At 44.0% G+C, this 18,864-nt stretch overlaps 1 protein-coding gene across 1 annotated transcript in view; it reads right to left on the minus strand.

Annotated features, from left to right (window-relative positions):
- Window positions 1-4,038: 4,038 nt before the first annotated feature.
- The window catches only part of LOC146857749 (antizyme inhibitor 2-like), a 150,889-nt gene continuing 136,063 nt past the window's right edge, over window positions 4,039-18,864 (minus strand). The window contains exon 10 of the mRNA XM_085647072.1: window positions 4,039-4,378. Within this exon, the coding sequence (XP_085503198.1) occupies window positions 4,339-4,378 (40 nt within the window). The 3' untranslated portion in view covers window positions 4,039-4,338. The remainder of the gene's footprint in view (window positions 4,379-18,864) is intronic.

Consider the following 18,864-nt stretch of genomic DNA (forward strand, 5'->3'; position numbering starts at 1 on the left):
CGTGCATCCGCATCAACCACACACACACTATACACACTACTTCACATACACAGCTACACACCGATCTTTTTGTCTTTCGTTGTGATAGTGTTGTTTTCGCCTCCCTTGCCATTACAGTTCGCGTTGGTTTGACCTGGTGTTTTTCATGTGACCCAGTGTTTTGCTGCTCTTGGTGCATTTCTTTGAATTATGTCCGTATTCGTCTTAAAACAACAGGCCCGCTGCCACCGGGCACACTGTCGTGTTCATGTGACCCCTGGAAGCACAAATGAGCCCCCTTTGGCCGCCTTAAAGCTGGGTTCGAGGCGCTGCGAGCCAGGAGACGGTTTCATGAGACTAGCATTAGCAATGTATGTGGCAGCGCCCGCAGCCATAGGGTCGTGGTCGTGAATCCGAAAAACTTTCATATAGAGTATTCGCCCTTAGTTGAACTTACAGGCGGGTGCCTGTACTGCTCGATCTTTCCGGCCTTATTGTGTTGTACTGCTATTGATGTGACTTCAGTCTCTTTCCATTCAAGTCTAGGGGTTAGAGTAGTGTATAGAGCCTAGTTATTAGGCACTTCGACATGATCCTGTGTTTTGTATAATAGACTGAAGTCAAGGGTGGAATGTACTGCTCGATCTTTCCGGCCTTATTGTGTTGTACTGCTATTGATGTGACTTCAGTCTCTTTCCATTCAAGTCTAGGGGTTAGAGTAGTGTATAGAGCCTAGTTATTAGGCACTTCGACATGATCCTGTGTTTTGTATAATAGACTGAAGTCAAGGGTGGAATGTACTGCTCGATCTTTCCGGCCTTATTGTGTTGTACTGCTATTGATGTGACTTCAGTCTCTTTCCATTCAAGTCTAGGGGTTAGAGTAGTGTATAGAGCCTAGTTATCAGGTACTTCGACATGATCCTGTGTTCTTCCCCATAGATCAGGGTTTGCATACATATCCTAGGGGATAGATTCGTTAGCATTAGGGGTAATCTGTTCTGTAGTAAGGGTATTTCATGGAGCTGAATTCAGGCCTGGTAGGCCTTAAACGGGAGAGATATTATTCTTCCACCGATGTTAGTCCTGTTTAATGAATGTATAATAGACTGAAGTCAAGGGTGGAATGTAGTGCTCGATTTCCCCGGCCTTTTCGTGTTAAGGGGGGCCTAATGTGACTTCAGTCTCTTTCCATTCAAGTCTAAGGGTTAGAGTAGTGTATAGAGCCTATTTATTAGGCACTTCAACATGATCCTGTGTTCTTCCCCATAGATCAGGGTTTGCATACATATCCTAGGGGATAGATTCGTTAGCATTAGGGGTAATCTGTTCTGTAGTGAGGGTATCTAATGGAGCTGTGCTGCATTCAGGCCTGGTAGGCCTTAAACGGGAGAGACTCCATCTTTCCTCCTGCTCTGGCAGCTTGGGAAGTTTCTAGGTCATAGGCAGTGTTTTAGTTAGGAGGTGTTATTTGCTTGGAGAGAACCGGTTCAGGCCGGCCCTTATCGAAGGATTGTATTCTCCTTCATGCCGAAGACACTACATCAGGCCGGCCGGCTGGGAACGTGTCCTTGGCACGGGGAGGTACAGGAATTTGGTGGGCGGCAGGTTTCGAGCTGGAAATTTCCATGAGAGAATGCACATCTATATTAGTGAAAGTCTGAGGCAGACACTGGCACTTGCTTCTAGTCCGTAGGCGGCACCTGGCCGTTAGCAGAAAAGCTACTACTTGTTTCAGGGGAGACAGATGATGAATTTGAAGGAGAAGAAAACCTAAGAATCTAAAGAGGAGAGAGTAGCCGATGAGGAAGAGATCCCAGTGACTCGGAGAAAAGAGAAGGGAGTAGATCTGTGACTGCAGAGGTGTGACTTCCAGGCGAAGCCGAGGCGCAGACGGGAAGGGAACCTAGATGACCTTTGAGTACAGGCTACATATGACCAAGGTGATGTCGACCCCTTTCTATTGAAGTGTGTAACTTAACCTTTTACTTTCCTTGCAGGTTATATATATGATGTATTCTGTGAATGTGCATGTGGCATTTAAATAAAGTATTTAGCTTGTCGTGAGTTAGCATGTGTTGTGTATCTTTGTATAGGAGGATAGCCTATTCTTTTAGTCAGAGTTAACTCGACATGAACAGAGGTTAATCCTGGTCAGGTAAGTGGTAACTGGATGAGGGGAAAGGAGCCCCTCGAACTAAAGAACAGGTTGTGCTCAACTAATAGTCTTTGTGTGATCTGATATATAGTAATCCCGATTCCCCTGTCATGTACTACGGTAATAATAGGATGAGCTCGTGCTAAGGCTGCCGTCTGGTAGGAGATTCTGGGTCTGTCTGAGGCCGCGAGACTATGGGTGTTGCTGCCGTCTGGTAGGAGATTCTGGGTCTGCCTGGGGCCGCGAGACTATGTGTGTTGCTGCCGTCTGGTAGGAGATTCTGGGTCTGCCTGAGGCCGCGAGACTATGGGTGTTGCTGCCGTCTGGTAGGAGATTCTGGGTCTGCCTGGGGCCGCGAGACTATGTGTGTTGCTGCCGTCTGGTAGGAGATTCTGGGTCTGCCTGAGGCCGCGAGACTATGTGTGTTGCTGCCGTCTGGTAGGAGATTCTGGGTCTGCCTGAGGCCGCGAGACTATGTGTGTTGCTGCCGTCTGGTAGGAGATTCTGGGTCTGCCTGAGGCCGCGAGACTATGGGTGTTGCTGCCGTCTGGTAGGAGATTCTGGGTCTGCCTGAGGCCGCGAGACTATGTGTGTTGCTGCCGTCTGGTAGGAGATTCTGGGTCTGCCTGAGGCCGCGAGACTATGTGTGTTGCTGCCGTCTGGTAGGAGATTCTGGGTCTGCCTGAGGCCGCGAGACTATGTGTGTTGCTGCCGTCTGGTAGGAGATTCTGGGTCTGCCTGAGGCCGCGAGACTATGGGTGTTGCTGCCGTCTGGTAGGAGATTCTGGGTCTGCCTGAGGCCGCGAGACTATGTGTGTTGCTGCCGTCTGGTAGGAGATTCTGGGTCTGCCTGAGGCCGCGAGACTATGTGTGTTGCTGCCGTCTGGTAGGAGATTCTGGGTCTGCCTGAGGCCGCGAGACTATGTGTGTTGCTGCCGTCTGGTAGGAGATTCTGGGTCTGCCTGAGGCCGCGAGACTATGTGTGTTGCTGCCGTCTGGTAGGAGATTCTGGGTCTGCCTGAGGCCGCGAGACTATGTGTGTTGCTGCCGTCTGGTAGGAGATTCTGGGTCTGCCTGAGGCCGCGAGACTGTGATTGCTGAGATTGCGAGGCTGTGAGGTCTTGATATATATATATATAATAGGAATTCCCTGTCCTTAGGTGGTACATATATATGTGGTTATTTAGGTGTAAAAAGGCCCTAGGGAGGGGGTAACGTTCTGGTTTGGGTCAGAAGGGCTCTGTGGAGCGGGTTCTATCTGGAGGGAAAACCAAAGCAGAACAGTGCCTCGAAGGCCTACAGCATCGAGGAAGAGCAGACGCAGCACTCGACTGATGTCTGTGCTGTCCAAGGCGGGATCAGTTTGAAATCTGGCTCATCCTTTCATCACTCCGTGTGACCTTTGAATGGACATTTCGTAACCTGTGCCCTGAGCTCCTCTACTCTCACGCCCACAGTCCCAGTGTTTTCATGTCTGTTAAAGGACCCCCCCCCTTTAATTTCCAGTTGTACTATGTACCGTATAGTGCTTCAGATCAACTTCCACACTATGATGTGTGACCGTGGGCATATAAGAATGGCCAGCACGTATGATAATAAAACAGTGCAAAGTTTACATAGCACTTACTGAGGTAGATTAAAGTGCTGTAATTAAAATGTGCTATTTTCATCCCAAACAACTATTAAACAAGCATTTGCAATGCAATAGGTCTCGCATTATTAAAGTTTGAGCTATTGGTGTTGCATTATTTAGCAATGGCAATAGCTCAAACTTTAATAATGCGAGACCTATTGCATTGCAAATGCTTGTTGAATATTCTTTTGGGATGTGAAGAAATTTTATAGGCAATGATTTGCAGTTATTTTCCTATAACTTTTATAGAAAGAGGTCAACACAATATCTTTTAAGTCAGATTGTGCTTTTTAATTTGTTCTCCAGGTAACCAATCAAAGCAAAGTGTAGCTTCTGGCAACCAATTGATGCAATACAGAACGTATAAAGGGTACATGTGTGTGTGAAATTGCTTCCAGCCAGGCCACTTCTCTTCTACAGTCTTTGAATCCAATAGGCAAGAACCCGCAGCTCACCCTTCTGTCATCAACATGGGTTCCGAATTCAATGGTTTTACCATCCATGATCTCTGTAAACAATGCAGGTACAAGCGCCACCGGATGCAGAAGTACAAGGTCACATGGAGGGGGTTAATTCATAAATGGCGTCTCTGGAGCACTAAGGGCAGTCCTGAAGGAAAGGAAAAGACACTGGATTAAGTAAGAAAAATATCAGCATGGTAGAGGATTGTGGCTAAGGCTGCTATTGACAAGCACTGGCCAAGCCAATAGGCTTGAATTTGTATTAATACAGAACATTTATACGGGAGAGTCAATGCAAGCACGTCTGATCCGGTGCCTTGTTCTCCGTAATGGTAAGTGTTTGCAAGTTAATGTTGTGTTATGTACATTGTGCAGAGACCCCTCAACATACTAACCTCCCCCACTGTGACACCCCATTCCCTCCCTGTACAGCCCTCGCTCCTTTAGAAGTGGAGCTGCGGCATTTGTTCCACTGCAAAATGGATCCAAATATCCAAATCAAGCCCAAAGCGAGAGATATGTGCTTACTGTGGAACACGTGTTACATAGGCCAGTTCTTTAATGTATGACATTAAAACTGACCCTGTCTTCATGCCCCTAAGTTAACACCGATGCCAAAAACATGGATTGACTTTAAAACAATGAATGTTAAAAACGTCAAGGGAATGCATTTCAGAGACTTTGTTTCTTTCTTATTTCACATTCTTTACTCAATCTTGCATTTCCCAAGAGTTAGCTATTTTATAATGTTGTTGTTTATTTGTAATATTTTCTATGCATACTTGGAGGCTTGAGCCATGTCAGGTGTTTATGATGGGCTTTGATTGAGAGCGCAGGCGCTAAGGCTGAAGCCAAACAAAGTGCCTGTCAGTGGGTTGGCCTCTCTGCAGAGCACACAGACCAGTCTTTGTGTGCTCCATTTGCAACTGAAATTCTGTGGAAATGAAATTCTGTGGATATGTGTGTGAAGGGGGTACACAGATGTCACAATATTTGCAAGGCAAAAGTAAGAGAAATTAAAGTGCTTAAATTTGAAGAAGTGCAGTGTATGTTGAGGCGGTGAAGTGACAGATGCGAGGAGTACATTCGGGGAAGAGTGAAAAGAGGATGCTGAAGAGGAAAGAGGGGGTTGAAGACGTGCACATGGACAAGATATGCAGAGAAAAAGAGGATACATATCAAACATAAAGCACACATAATTGAAGGCCAAAACTCCTTCCACCGTACTCAATGCAATTTAATTCACAGACTCACTATTTCGGAATTGAAACATTTCCAATGTTAATTATTTATAGGAAATCATTGTTGTTACTCATTTATCTTAAACAGCTAACACCCAGTGACAAAGTCAATCATACTGTCAGGCTTTAGGTGTATGTCAATTATTTCATTTATCTGGATAAAATTACATCTCAGAGAGAAACCAAAATACCAGTCAGGTGGCCAACTAAGGGAATCACAGTAATTTATTTGACATGTTCTTTTATTGAAAGCCCCCACTTTTTTTTCTCACTTAAAGACCTGTCTGCGCTTATTTCTATCTGACTGGTTCCAATCTGCGTGCTTCTCGAAGTCTGGCTAGAGCATATTTTTCCTAAGTAAATGCTGCATGCAGTGCATGACTGGGCAAGCATACATTTTAAAAGGCTAAAGTTCTCATGCTGTTCAATTTACACATTACAGTAACTGTTGAGCATATTAATGCAGGAAGATATGGGGCAGTTTTAATATTTCAAACTATACATTCCCACTTCTGAAGCCTTGCTTTATTGCTACATTCATTTGCTTTAAAATGCACCATTTGCCAATCTTTTTTTTTCTTTCTTTCTCGAGAGAGGGACTCTTTCTGGACCCCAGGTTTTGTCCATTGAACTTGTTCACATTGCTCGCTAAAAAAAAGTCATGGCCAAATTTTACGCCTCACCGCTTAGAAAATGTCAGCAGCCGCCACTGGTTTTGTGTATTGAGCGTAAACCTGTGCTTTGACGCTTTGAATTTCGTTTATGTGAGGGTCTGGTCTGTGACATAGCTCGCTGCATAGAACAATGCTATTAAAGAGAAATGTGTGCAACAGAAGGAATGCAGTAGGTCCCTTGCCAACCATGTCTCAGGAGAGGTTTTAAAAAAAGAATTTCAGTGACGGCAATTGTCGACACTGCCAGTTGTACTTCACTGGACTGGTGTTTATTCAGCGCATTTCAGGCAGGCACCCCATTTGTAACACAATCTCCTAAACAGAGCTGAAGAAGACGAAGAATGCAAACTTGATTGTAGTCTGTCGGCAATGTCTAAGTAGCTCTCCGTGGATATATATGTGACAAGTGCTTTCTTCCACACTTTGAAGTAAGTATGCATTTTGTAAGGTTCTCAGCGGCTGGAAATAGGGTACCCAGGCCGGGCACAGAGAGGGTCTGCAGCTGCTGTCTGCACTATGTTTGTTTATCCCTTTCTCTTGAAAAGCCTGCATGGCTACCAGTGCTTTCTTTATTGGGGGAATCACACAGCACATGCCAGCACGTGACGCACTCACTGGAGAGGAGAATGCAGCTAGGCTGTAGCTGGCATAATCAGAGAACTCTTAACATGGTATTTTAATAAAAAGTCTTGTCCTCAGAGTGTTAAAGGTTTCTGCTCTCAGACCTAATAAAGATGACCTTTTAAATTGCTAAAATACGCATAATTTCCACAATCTCTTTTGAAGGGCACGATTTCTAGGCCATTATTTAAGGCAGGGAATATATGTCAAAGCTGGAAACTCATATTACCCATTTCACTCCTTTCTTGTTTGCATTCAACAATGAGCATAACGTAGAAGTTGGCATGGCTGGGTGATACAAGCCCCTAATCTTGCAATCTCTACCTCCTCTTTTGTTATTGTTCAACAGATGCTCTCCCCTTTTGCTTAACAGCTAAAATGCAATATTAAACCTGGTAAGTCAATTTTCAATAATACATCAATGGATTAGTTCATGTATTGTTTGGGTTTACTTTTATTTCTATATTGGAGTTTTCCCCTATGCTTATAGTGCATTGTCTAGTTAAGTCTACCAGCAAGGCTTGGGTATGCGCATGTTCAAGTGCTGCTCATTTACGACTGCAGAGGCTAGGGCCTCAGCACTGGACAAGGATGTGGCCTGTGTGTTTCTTTTTTTTGTTTTCTCTATTACAAACATGTCAGGACTGGACAGGTCCTCGCAGTGTTGGTAAACCCTGAAAACCCCACCTCTGCGAGGACCAGCACGCTGCAGGGACCAGTTCTCCTAGTGTGTTTTGGTACTTTCAAGTGAGTGGATAAAAAACATAAAAGCGCAGTTACTTGTGCTTCAGTCGGTTGTATAACCTACCCAAGTATCAAGACGCACGTGGAGTTACATTAGTAAATGCACACTCCACTACAGTGTGTGGGTACACTTCATCATTTGGGACCGGGCAGGTGGGTGAACCTTTCAGCCCACACACGTGTGATCCTTTTAATTTGTGTTGCTCCTTATACTTTTGAATTCTAGTCTGATGTGGTGCGTCCTTCTTGAGTCCTACTTGGCTTGGCAGGTGTACCATCAAAGTCCATTTGATCAGGATCTTGATTTGGAACCTCTAGTGGAAACAGTAGCCTAGGGGATGGCACAAAAGGGAATAGAAGCAGTAGTCTACGCGAGGACTCACTAAGGAATGAAGAAATATGTAGAAGACAAAAATACTTGAGAATAAAAAAGAAGAAATGTTCTATGTGCAGATACACTAATAAGCAAAAACAATACTCAGAAGTGAGAAGAAGCAATACTCGAAGTGAGAGCTCCCATTAAGAAAAAGCAATACTCTAGGCTAGGAAACTGTGGAGTGGAAACATTATTTCAAAGCAAGGTTCATTACCGAGTAGCAGGGCTACAAAGGAATGCTGACCATTGAGAAGACGAAAGACACACAATTGATGGATGGAATGCAGAGCAAATCAAATCATTCACCCCCAGTCAAGAGATCTGGGTTAAATCCATCATCTTTTGCTCACCATGCCACCCCAGTTTAGACCTGGCCATATGCAAATCAGTCTTGACACTGTGCCTCATGGGAACAGTCCAGCCCGAACTGCCAAGCCAGGTCCTCCCTGGACCGGAAACAAGCATCCTAGGACTGATTTCGGGGTTTCATCCCTCTTCAGCCAGGATAGCTTGATTCCAGTGGCACAGTGAGCCCATGACCCACGTCTGGGCATGCCTGGCGCACTTAGGGCGAGAAAGCAAAAGACACACAATTGATGGATGGAATGTAGAACAAATCAAAACATTCACCCCCAGTCAAGAGATCTGGGTTAAATCCATCATTCTTTTGCTCACCATGCCACCCCAGTTTAGACCATGCCACTGGAGTCAAGCTATCCTACATAAGGCTGGGCCCAAACTGGAATGGCATGGTGAGCAAAAAAACGATGGATTTAGTCCCAGATCTCTGTACTGTGGTGAATGTATGACATTGTTCTGCATCCTGTCCATCAATTGTTCTTTTTGCATTTGTCACCCCGAGTGGGACGGGTATGCTCAGATGTGAGTCCCGTGCTCTCCATGCCACTGGAGTCAAGCTATCCTGGCTGATGAGGGCTGAAAGCCCGAAACCGGTCCTAGGATGCTTGTTTCCAGTCCAGGGAGGACCTGTCCTGGCAGTTCGGCTGGACTGTTCCCATTGGGCGCAGGGTCAAGACTGATTTGCATATGGCTGGGTCCAAACTGCAATGGCATGGTGAGCAAAAAAACGATGGATTTAGGCCCAGATCTCTGTGCTGGGGTGAATGTATGACATTGTTCTGCATTCTGTCCATCAATTGTTCTTTTTGCATTTGTCACCCCAAGTGGGACGGATATGCTCAGACGGGAGTCCCGTGCTCTCCATGACACTGGTGTCAAGCTACCCTGGCTGATGAGGGCTGAAAGCCCGAAACCGGTCCTTGGATGCTTGTTTCCAGTCCAGGAGGACCTGTCCTGGCAGTTCAGGCTGGGCTGTTCCCATTGGACGCAGGGTCCAGACTGATTTGCATATGGCTGGGTCCAAACTGGAATAGCATGGTGAGCAAAAAAACGATGGATTTAGGCCCAGATCTCTGTACTGGGGTGACTGTATGACATTGTTCTGCATTCTGTCCACCAATTGTTCTTTTTGCATTTGACCATTGAGAAGAAGCAATGCTAAAAGTGAGCCCTGACCATTGGGAATAAGCAATACTCGAAGTGAGAACTCACCATTGAAAGGACACAAAATTGCAGGTAAGGTCGCACGGTTAAATGGGCACAACTGATGACACGCTAATAATATGACCCTTTATTACAAAGGATAATAAGAAGCTCATGTTGCGTACACCTTCATAATGTAAAGTCTGTTGTATATAAATTAATATTTTTGTTATTCATATACTCCTGTAGCCCCAATATTGCTAGGTGGTTACCATATTCTTCACATAAGCGTTCTTTCATTGGCGTATTAAACTATGAGCTAAACCCAATTTGCAGCACAACTGCGCGTGTCCTGTGGTGAATATCGAAAAATACTGCACCATTCGGAAATGCAACCACACAAACACACACAAAATATGTGCAGATGAAAATCTCTACAAAATTAAGGGTGCCACTTCTATCCCTCAAATGGGAAATAACTGAGACGTCCGCCTGGGCTAGTAGGTTCTAAAGTAAAACACGCATTTGCAATGCAATAGGTCCTGCATTTACCCGAGTTTGAGCTATTGGCATTGTAAATGACAATGCCATATATTTATGTTTTGGTTTTTAAAACAAACTAAAAGGCATTGTCATTTACAATACCAATAGCTTACGGTTGTGTAAAAGCGAGACCTATCGCATTGCAAATGCTTGTTTTTTTAAAAATAATATGTTAGCTGTCACTGAACTGTTACCTGCACTAACTGCAAAGCAGTGACATTGCAAGCTGGTGTAACGCATTTGACCACACCCAGCAGAAAAACTGCATGGTTCCCCATTTTGTAGATAAGACAGATGGAGATTGTTTTAATTTCTCTTTCTACACCTTCCTCCTCATCTTTTACTGCTCTTCCGAGCCTGCTAAACAGAGATAAATCCGGCCTCAGCCATGCTCTGCCCACGTCATCTTTCCCACTTTCAGGCCAGAGACAGCAGTGCTGGGGCGTGCGTGTGCGCACATGTGTTACTTCAGGGAAAAAACTGAAGTGACCGTCACATGTTTAGGATTTTTTAAACATTTCCCTGAAGTTCTTAACTCTAGGGAGTCTGGACATACACCTCAAGGAATGTCTTGTTTTCAGCGAGCTAGTAGGCGGCTGGCTGCGTTGATATCTGTGTATACATAAAGGCTTGCTCTGCTCCCCCTTCCATCCCCCTCCCTTGGCCGCCTGCTTGCTTTGGGTGTGTGAGTGAGAGGGAGGGAGGCAGGCCGAGGAAGGAAAAACATTTTTTGAAGACTTGGTCGCAAATTATTATTATTTATAATAGAGCTGCACTGATTACCAAATATCATCATGGACACAAGTACTTTGTGCAGCAACTGTTAGGATGGTGGGCATTTATTTTATTAATCTGTATCTCCTTGTCCCAGACCCCTTTGTGAGATGCAAACTTGTTTGCAATCGTGTTTTTCTGGTGGATTACAAATCTGTGCTGCATACTTGATTTTATTTTCCAATTGTGTGCATTGATTTAACTGTACTTGAACTATGAAGGCATGCAGGTAACAACATTGCTGTATATGCCCAAGGAAAATATCAGCCATTTATGGTCCGTGCTCGGTGATGCTCTCTTGTGTTTATTATTTCATACAATCATATTTTAACAGATGCGTAGACACGTTTGTTGGCTTTGATCTCTGGTGCGCGTACTGAAATGCATTTTCTGATTTTTGCATTGGCTTCTTCTTGTATGTCCTGTGTAATTTTATGGCTCAAAGGCGACCATGCTGGGTGCGTGTTACAGGTCTCGAAGACCGAGAAAAACACAGTCCCTTTTCCAAGACAATGATGAATAGGGCTCGAGGCTGTCTATCTCTGGCATCAGCAGGGAACTAGAAATGCATTCTGAAAACAGCATTTACTTGACGACTTTTATTTTATAAATATCTAATATATTCAAAAGATACGTGAAGGCTGAAAATGCAACAGCGTTCTCAGCAAGAACTGTTTAGAACCTATTTATTTCTGTGCACTGTGTTTGGGGAGTTGGGGTGTGGCGGGGGCAGTGTGCAGTTTTTGGAGGAAGGGTGTGTGTTGTTTATTTGTGCTGTAGCAGCCACAAGGTTAATCTGTAGCTATTGGGCTTCCTGCCACATAAATAAAGGAAAACACGATTTGAAGAAATCTGCACGTTGTCCTCTCACAGTGAATTAACACATGTTAATATAGGCGCGGGCAAAGCACCTCATTCCCAGATTGCCTGCGGGTAAAATCAACATAACCAGCAAAGCGGCATGTTCCTACCCTGTGCCACCCTCAGGAACAAGCTTTCACCATTGTGCAAAGGCAGCCACTTGTTTAAATTTGCATTGCGCTTTCACTTTAAGTGAAAGCGCGATGCAAAAATAAACACAGGGACGACCTTGCCAAAGGCGACTGGAAAAAAATGGTGCCGACATGACTAATGAAGGAGACCGTGTCACGCCGTAAGTAAAGATCGAGTCCGGATGGGCCATCGCAGAAGGAGACAGGGCAGTAACAAAGAAGGCTCATTTTCAATCAAATGCCAGCGTTTAGCATAAATGATGACGCCACCCAATCAAAATGATGGGCGAGGGTTCAACTCCCATTCAGAAATCTTATCGATTACAAGACACCTCGCAGAGTGAGGAGTGCATGCGCGCTCCAACGCTAGGCGAGACCTAATAAAGGATGACCATGAGTCTAGGGTGGATATTAATTGTAGCAGTCACATGACATGCATGGCTATTAAATGGGAAAGTGCATACAATAGCAGATGGGAAGGTTTTGTTTACAGCAGCAGTCACAAAATTGTGTCCATGTAATTTAGAATGGTTTTCTTTACAATATTGATAGAAGGGCTGCATCCATTTGAGGCTCCTTATGTACAGCAGCAGTTACAGGAGAAGCACCCATGTAAGACCTTGAGTTTTTTGTATTCAGCGGCTGGATACGGTATATCTTGTTATAAGATGGCTTTCATTTTTGCTTAGATCTGCAGGCATCAGAGGTTGCTTTCTAGTTACAATGGTGGACACAAGATGAAATGAGATCTTTTTTGTAAAAATAATGCTTTTCTTTTTTCAGCGGCATCAATAGGATGTAGATCAGCTGAAGGTGGGGTGGCTTTTACTTAGAGAGGCACTATTTACCACATCCTTGGAGTAAAACATGCAATAAAGGTGATGAATGATGAGTTAAATCTAACCTACTAGCAGAAGACTGGATGTGCAGAGGTCCCTTTAGAATAAAGGCTGTGCACTGATATCAAAGAGCACCAACTTCCCATAAAAACCCACTCGAAGGTCCGCAGAAAGCAAAATGGAAGGAAATACATCTGCAAACCTTGTAGATGCATCCAATGTAGTATTGAAGTCACGGGCGGCACAAGAGGGAGAGACGAGGAATATAGGAGTATGGATTAAGGTGGAACACAGGAAGAAAGGAGCAAAGAAAGTAAGGAGTCTATAACATCTGCTGAGTATCTAAAGTGCCAGAAAAAGAGTAGTCAGGAGGCTCATGCGACATAGTTACTTGGAAGTGTAGGGTCTGGACTGCATTAGATGGACACAGACCTAGTCCGGCCTATACAGACCTTAGCGGACTCCATAGTTAGCCTCACTGACCCAATACACCCCACCCAGTTCTATCCAGATCTTTCCTACTCAGTCATTTGTCCACCGTTCCGTCATTCGATCAAACTATCTGCTCATATTATTAACTGTGACCACCATCACCAAGGAGACTGAGATGCAGAAGAAGGTGGTCCTCAAAGGCTTCACGGTCCGCCAGACTAATGAAACCATTTGTGAACAGAAGACCTAAAGGCACAAACCAATCTTGTGGAGAAGGAAGGGCGGGAAATGGGGGACAGTAGTCAAAGGGGAGCCTCAACCTGGACTAAAATACACACCCGAAACTAGAGGAAGAATGAATATTGCGCTTCTGCGCATCTGAAGGAGAGGTCATCGCTGGTAGTGCTAGTAAACTATGAAGTACAATATATGAAGAAGGTCAGTGTAAGATAGGATACTTTTACTCATGATGTGCCTACATCCAAACGGAGGCGCTTGTCACAGAATCGGACGCATGATGGATGCCTGTCCAAAGAGACAGGTCTTTGCAGCAGTAAACACGCCACACATTATTTAAGACTGAGATTGCTTTCAGTACACAGCAGTTGCAGGGTGTACATCAGTCTAAGTGACAAGCTTTGACAAGCATTGACAGCAACACGATGTCTGCGAGTTGAAGATGGAAGCTGTCTTTTGTTATCCACATCACAACTAAACATACAATTTAATTTAAGAAGATGGGTCTTTAGTTACAGTGGCAACCGTAAAACGTCAGTCAGTCTAAAAAGGAAGTTGAATTTTAGTAACTGAGGCAAGCGAGGGATGCATCTCAATTTGATTTGGGGTACCTTATGTTTGCAGAGTCAGCCACAAGATATGTGTCAGTTTATGATGAAAAGTGCCTGTTAGTTATAGGTTCAGTTTATCTGGTATTTACTCATTTCTTAAAAGTAAGAAAACGGGTAGAAAAAACCCTGAAGTTAAAATGAAAATTCAGACATCCCTGCTATTACGAGATCTGAGATGACATTTGGAAAGCTGCACCGGTAAACCACAGAGACAGCAGAGCTATCGCTCGTGGCTGGAGGGTGGGGATGAGGAGCTCCTGGTATGGGTTGGGAGAGGCGCTGCTCGTTTATCCAAGGCTCTCATTACTATTGCCCCAGACTTTGCCGGCAGTAGTACCACTTGTGGTGTTAGCAATACACATTGGAATCAATATCATGGCATCACAAGATGATCCAGTGTAGCGCCATATGGAAAGGGGAATAACCGACTGGAATCAGTCTGCACTGATTCCCACGTGGGAATTATCTTTCTGTACACAGGACAAGGTCCTCTAGACATCACTTGGTGGACTTGCTGTGCCCAGTATTCCTGGGGCACATATCCATTGTGATTTCCGCTCCCGCAGTAACTCCCATTAGCGTCAGTATCAGGAAATCTGGACTGTTGTACTGATGGCCACTGATGTGTCATGAATTGGTAGCAGTCTAAGGTCATGCCTGTGTCTGAGATGGAGTTTATTTCTTTTTTTAACAGGGACAGTCACAGCATGCCCATCTGATAAATATCGGCGATGGTTCCTGTTTTCAATGGCACACACAGTATGCATGTCCGTTTCAGATGGAGGCTATTCAACCAGGACAAAATCCTCATTATTTGTCAATAACAATATGCGAGATAGCACTAACCAGGCTCAATAACAAGAACCTTGATGGCTTCGAACACCAACTTTCACCAAGACTCTTGGATTCTGTCAGGTTTTGCAAGAGTTATCTAATGAGTTCTGACAACAGTCCACCCCACTCCCCAGAGTATGTCCATGTCTGTACCAACGAGGATTCACCAGACAGGTCAAACACTGGAGGGGTTGGGGAATGGCTGGGAGAGAGACACTCTGGATATGTTGAGCAAGGAAAAGGAACCGGAAAAACACAAACAGGACGGGCGGAAGAACTAGCACCAGCAAAGCGCCATTACAACATAAAGTTGCCACACAGCTTCCCAGTGTCTCTCTGAAGTTTAAATACTACAGCTGCCTGTCGCGACACAGAGGTCCAGTCCTTGGCCCAGGCTGGCTAGCTCTTCTTGATGCCCCAGCCGCCATAGACTAGTATGCCACAGCCTTAAAGGGATATGCCACATTGGTGCTCTTGTAGTCCCTCCAAAACCCCGGGCACACAGCTGATTCCTGACAGTAACCCACCACCTAAGGCCTCCCTCTTCCTGGTGCTGTGTTCTCCTGGTTCTGTCTGTCTATATAATGCATCAGCTTTGCAATGTCTATCGTCCAGTCAATAGGTTATTTGATATTGAAAACGAGAGAAAAATAATACCCAACGGGCATGTTAGAATACTTCTCTGAGTTTAGAAATCCTAAGTTTGCATGGAGTGTCCAAATAATTATTGGATACCTCCCTCCAAATTATGGCGCCAATTGGGAAAGCCTGCTTTGATTACCAGCAGCTTCTTATCATAAATTGTGTATTTTTGTTTGGTAAATGCTAAGGTTAAAGAGAAATAAGCAACTGGATGAACAGCTTCGGTGATGGGCTCTCTCTATGACTCAATTTCACCTAAATCGAAGGATTTAACATCCTTCTTGACAATGAAAGACAGCGTGTGATTCATAAGATTCAAGACATGGGCAATAGTCAAAGCCTCTTTTAACTGGTTGAAAGCATTTTGTTCTTCTGATCACCAGAGCAAGGTGGAACTTTTCGTTATTAAATATTCTGTGGATACCACTATTGTAGAAAAAGCTGCCAAAAGTGTCTGCATAAATTGGCAAAGTGCTAACATCTTAGTGTCTCCTTTGCAGTACATGGAATCAGCCAGTCAGCCATAAGCTGATTCCTTTTGAGGGTCCATGCTAAGACCCTGATCTGACAAGATTAGTTCTAAAAAGATACTAATCTAGCTTCGAAAATACACTTTATTGGTTCAGTGTATAGAGAATGTTCAAGTAGTCTATGCAAAACCTCTCTCATATGTTGTCAATTTTCCTTCATTTTGGTTTCATAAACCAAAATGCATAACTAGAAACTCAAAATGTCCAAATATATTACAGAAAGCAGTTTTCCACTCAACTTCCATTTTCATTTAGGAAAGAGTACATGTACCTCTGAGATCTAATTTAGTGAAGACTATTACAGAATAGACTTAGTCTAACAATACCGAAATTAAAGGTTATGGTATAGGGAATGAGAGCTATGCTTCACTGGGAAAGTGTTTGATTCTCTGTAGTGAACACATTGTACAATATCTCCCTTCACCTCGGGTACAAGAAAGAGGAGTGCTACAGCAGGGGACATAGAATGAAGCATAAAACCTTTCTCCAAGTTCATATCAATATATTCTTGCAGATATTCATTCTCTTTCTTCGCTGAAGGGTAGATTCGACAATGTGGTATCTTTGCATTTGGTATTAAGTTTGTGCAGTCATATTCTCTAAGAGGTGATGGAGTGTCTGCACAATTTCACTGAACACAACTGTAAATCCAGTGTAAGCTTCAGGAATGTTTAAGTACTTTTCTGGAGAAATCAAGAGTGTGCCACCCAATAATGGACGTGTAGGAATAGTAATGCCATTAGAAGAAGATCTGTTTTTACAGTACTCAGTAAAGCTTTGGATTGTACTGTCATAGCCAATGTGCTCCATCCTATCACAATGTGAAAATTAGGAGTATCTATAAGACCAAAACAAATAGCCTCTCAGTCCCTAGATGTGTAGCCGTGACTACATCTTCTATTTTTTGCCACACTTCTCCTGAATTAAGTGGAGCACCCTGAATCCCTTATATGGGTTCAGGTTTTTTTCTCTTCAAGTAGTAATATGATGGGCTATCTTAATGTCCATGAAGCAACTCTCTGCTCCTGAATCCAACAGAATCGAGCATTCTAATATCTCTGTTGGAGTTGCCAAAGTAATTTCAACAAGAAATGGTCTAGACTTTCTGCAGACACTAGAATTTAATTTTGCCCGGTCTTTGTTTGCAGCTTGGCATAGTGCGTTTCTCTGCAACTGAGGGCATTACCTTATAAAATGGCATATATGTCCACAGTACATGTAGGCCCCAGACTTTTTCTATTCTCTTTCACTTCACTAGAGACAGACACATACTTTTTCTGATCTGCTTTCCTTTTGTTGATGGTTGATTTGAAGCACCAAATCAATAATTGCGTTAGTGGATTTGGGACGATTAGTGACCAGTGCCAGTGTATGCATCCTCTAGATCGTCTCGAAGTCTGCAATAAAATATACAGTGGAAGCTTTATCCGTACACTCCACTTCCGCTTTAATCTGGCTGAAGCAGCTAATATAAGAGATTATATCTTTGGATCCCTGTTGTAATGATAATAATCCAGCATGCCCCATTGCATGGTCTGTCTTCATCCGAAGACAGCTTTAACTCGTGCACTGAACACATTGTATTGTTGCAATCAAGTGGTCTAGTTTAATATCAAAGGTGTGGACCAAATAAGAGCGTGTTTCATTAGACAGGACAAAATGAAAGTTGCTTTAGCTGAATCTGACGCGTAACGCATGGGTCGAGTTTGAGAATGTAGGCTGATTTGTGCTAGAAACCATGGAAATCCTATGGATTTCTACTAAACGTTTCTGGTAGAGGCAGTCCTACCAAGAATGTGTGACATATTACCATGGGCTATGGCATTAGTGAATAGCGTACCCGGTTCACTGGTATCATGCCTTTGGGAAGCATTACTTGTCTCTTATGAATGTCAGGAAACGTTATTTAAAAGGTTTAGTAAATAAGCCCGCTCACTGCGAGTCATCTGGAGAGCCTCTTGGATTTCCAGAATGGCTTGAGCCAAAGCCTCCAGAGGATTACAATCAGAACTCCTATCAGTGTAGGGTGGGCCTCGCAAACTGCTATCAAGGTTTGCAAATGTTATCCCACAAATTCTGACAACAGTCCACCTCAGTCTCCAGAGTGTGTCCGTGTCTGTAGGAGGATGTGCCAGACAGGGTCAAACACCAGAGGGGTAGAGGAATGAGGTAATGAGAGAATGAGAGAGAGAGGAGAAAAAAAGAGAAGCGTTAAGTAAAACACCCTGGGGCATATCATCAAGGCGGCGATAAAAAATTATCGCTGCTTTTATGGCTGTTTTCGGCCGAAAAGCGGCGATAATTTTATCGCCTAATCAGCACGGTCACGCTATCGCGTGAATCCTTGCATTATCGCCCTTTCCCCCAACGCCCATCTTTGCATCTCTAATGAGATGCAAAGTGAGCGTTCCTGCCCTAACATAACTGGAGAAATGTCGCTAAGCGACATTTCTCCAATTATCAATGGGCAAGCTAACCTGCAGAGCGACAAGCAAAGCAGCGATAACCTCTGTTATCGCTACTTTCCTTACGCCTGCTTCAAGACTGACTTATCCATGATATCCTATGTTAGGTGGATATCATGGCTAAGTAGTATGCCTTGCCCTATCAGCAATCTGTCGCCAAACTCTGTGAGATTATCGCTGGATTTCCAGCGATAATCTCACATTTGGCAGTTAGCGCTTGGAATTTTATCGCTTTTGAGATAAGCGTTGCTAATAGCACGCTATCTCAGCGATGACATTCCACGTTACCCGGGGATAATTATCCTAGCGCTAAGTGTGCTTAGCGATAATTATCGCCGGTCCTTCATGATATGCCCCCCAGTTCTCCTTTCTGGTCACAGTGCGAGCATTTATGGAAACTCTGAGGCAGGCGGATGAGCGACCCACTAATCAATAAAGGTACATGCAGCAATTTAGTGTTAATGAAAAATACATTATATTCTAAACGAAGATATAGATACCCAGAGAGGTGGGTCTCAGTGAACCTAAGCCAGTAGGAAGTGAAACTAATAAGCCTCAAACTCGGGGATGCATGTG

The sequence above is a fragment of the Triturus cristatus genome, chromosome 3_2 (genome assembly GCF_964204655.1).
Source record: "Triturus cristatus chromosome 3_2, aTriCri1.1, whole genome shotgun sequence".
NCBI lineage: Eukaryota > Metazoa > Chordata > Amphibia > Caudata > Salamandridae > Triturus > Triturus cristatus.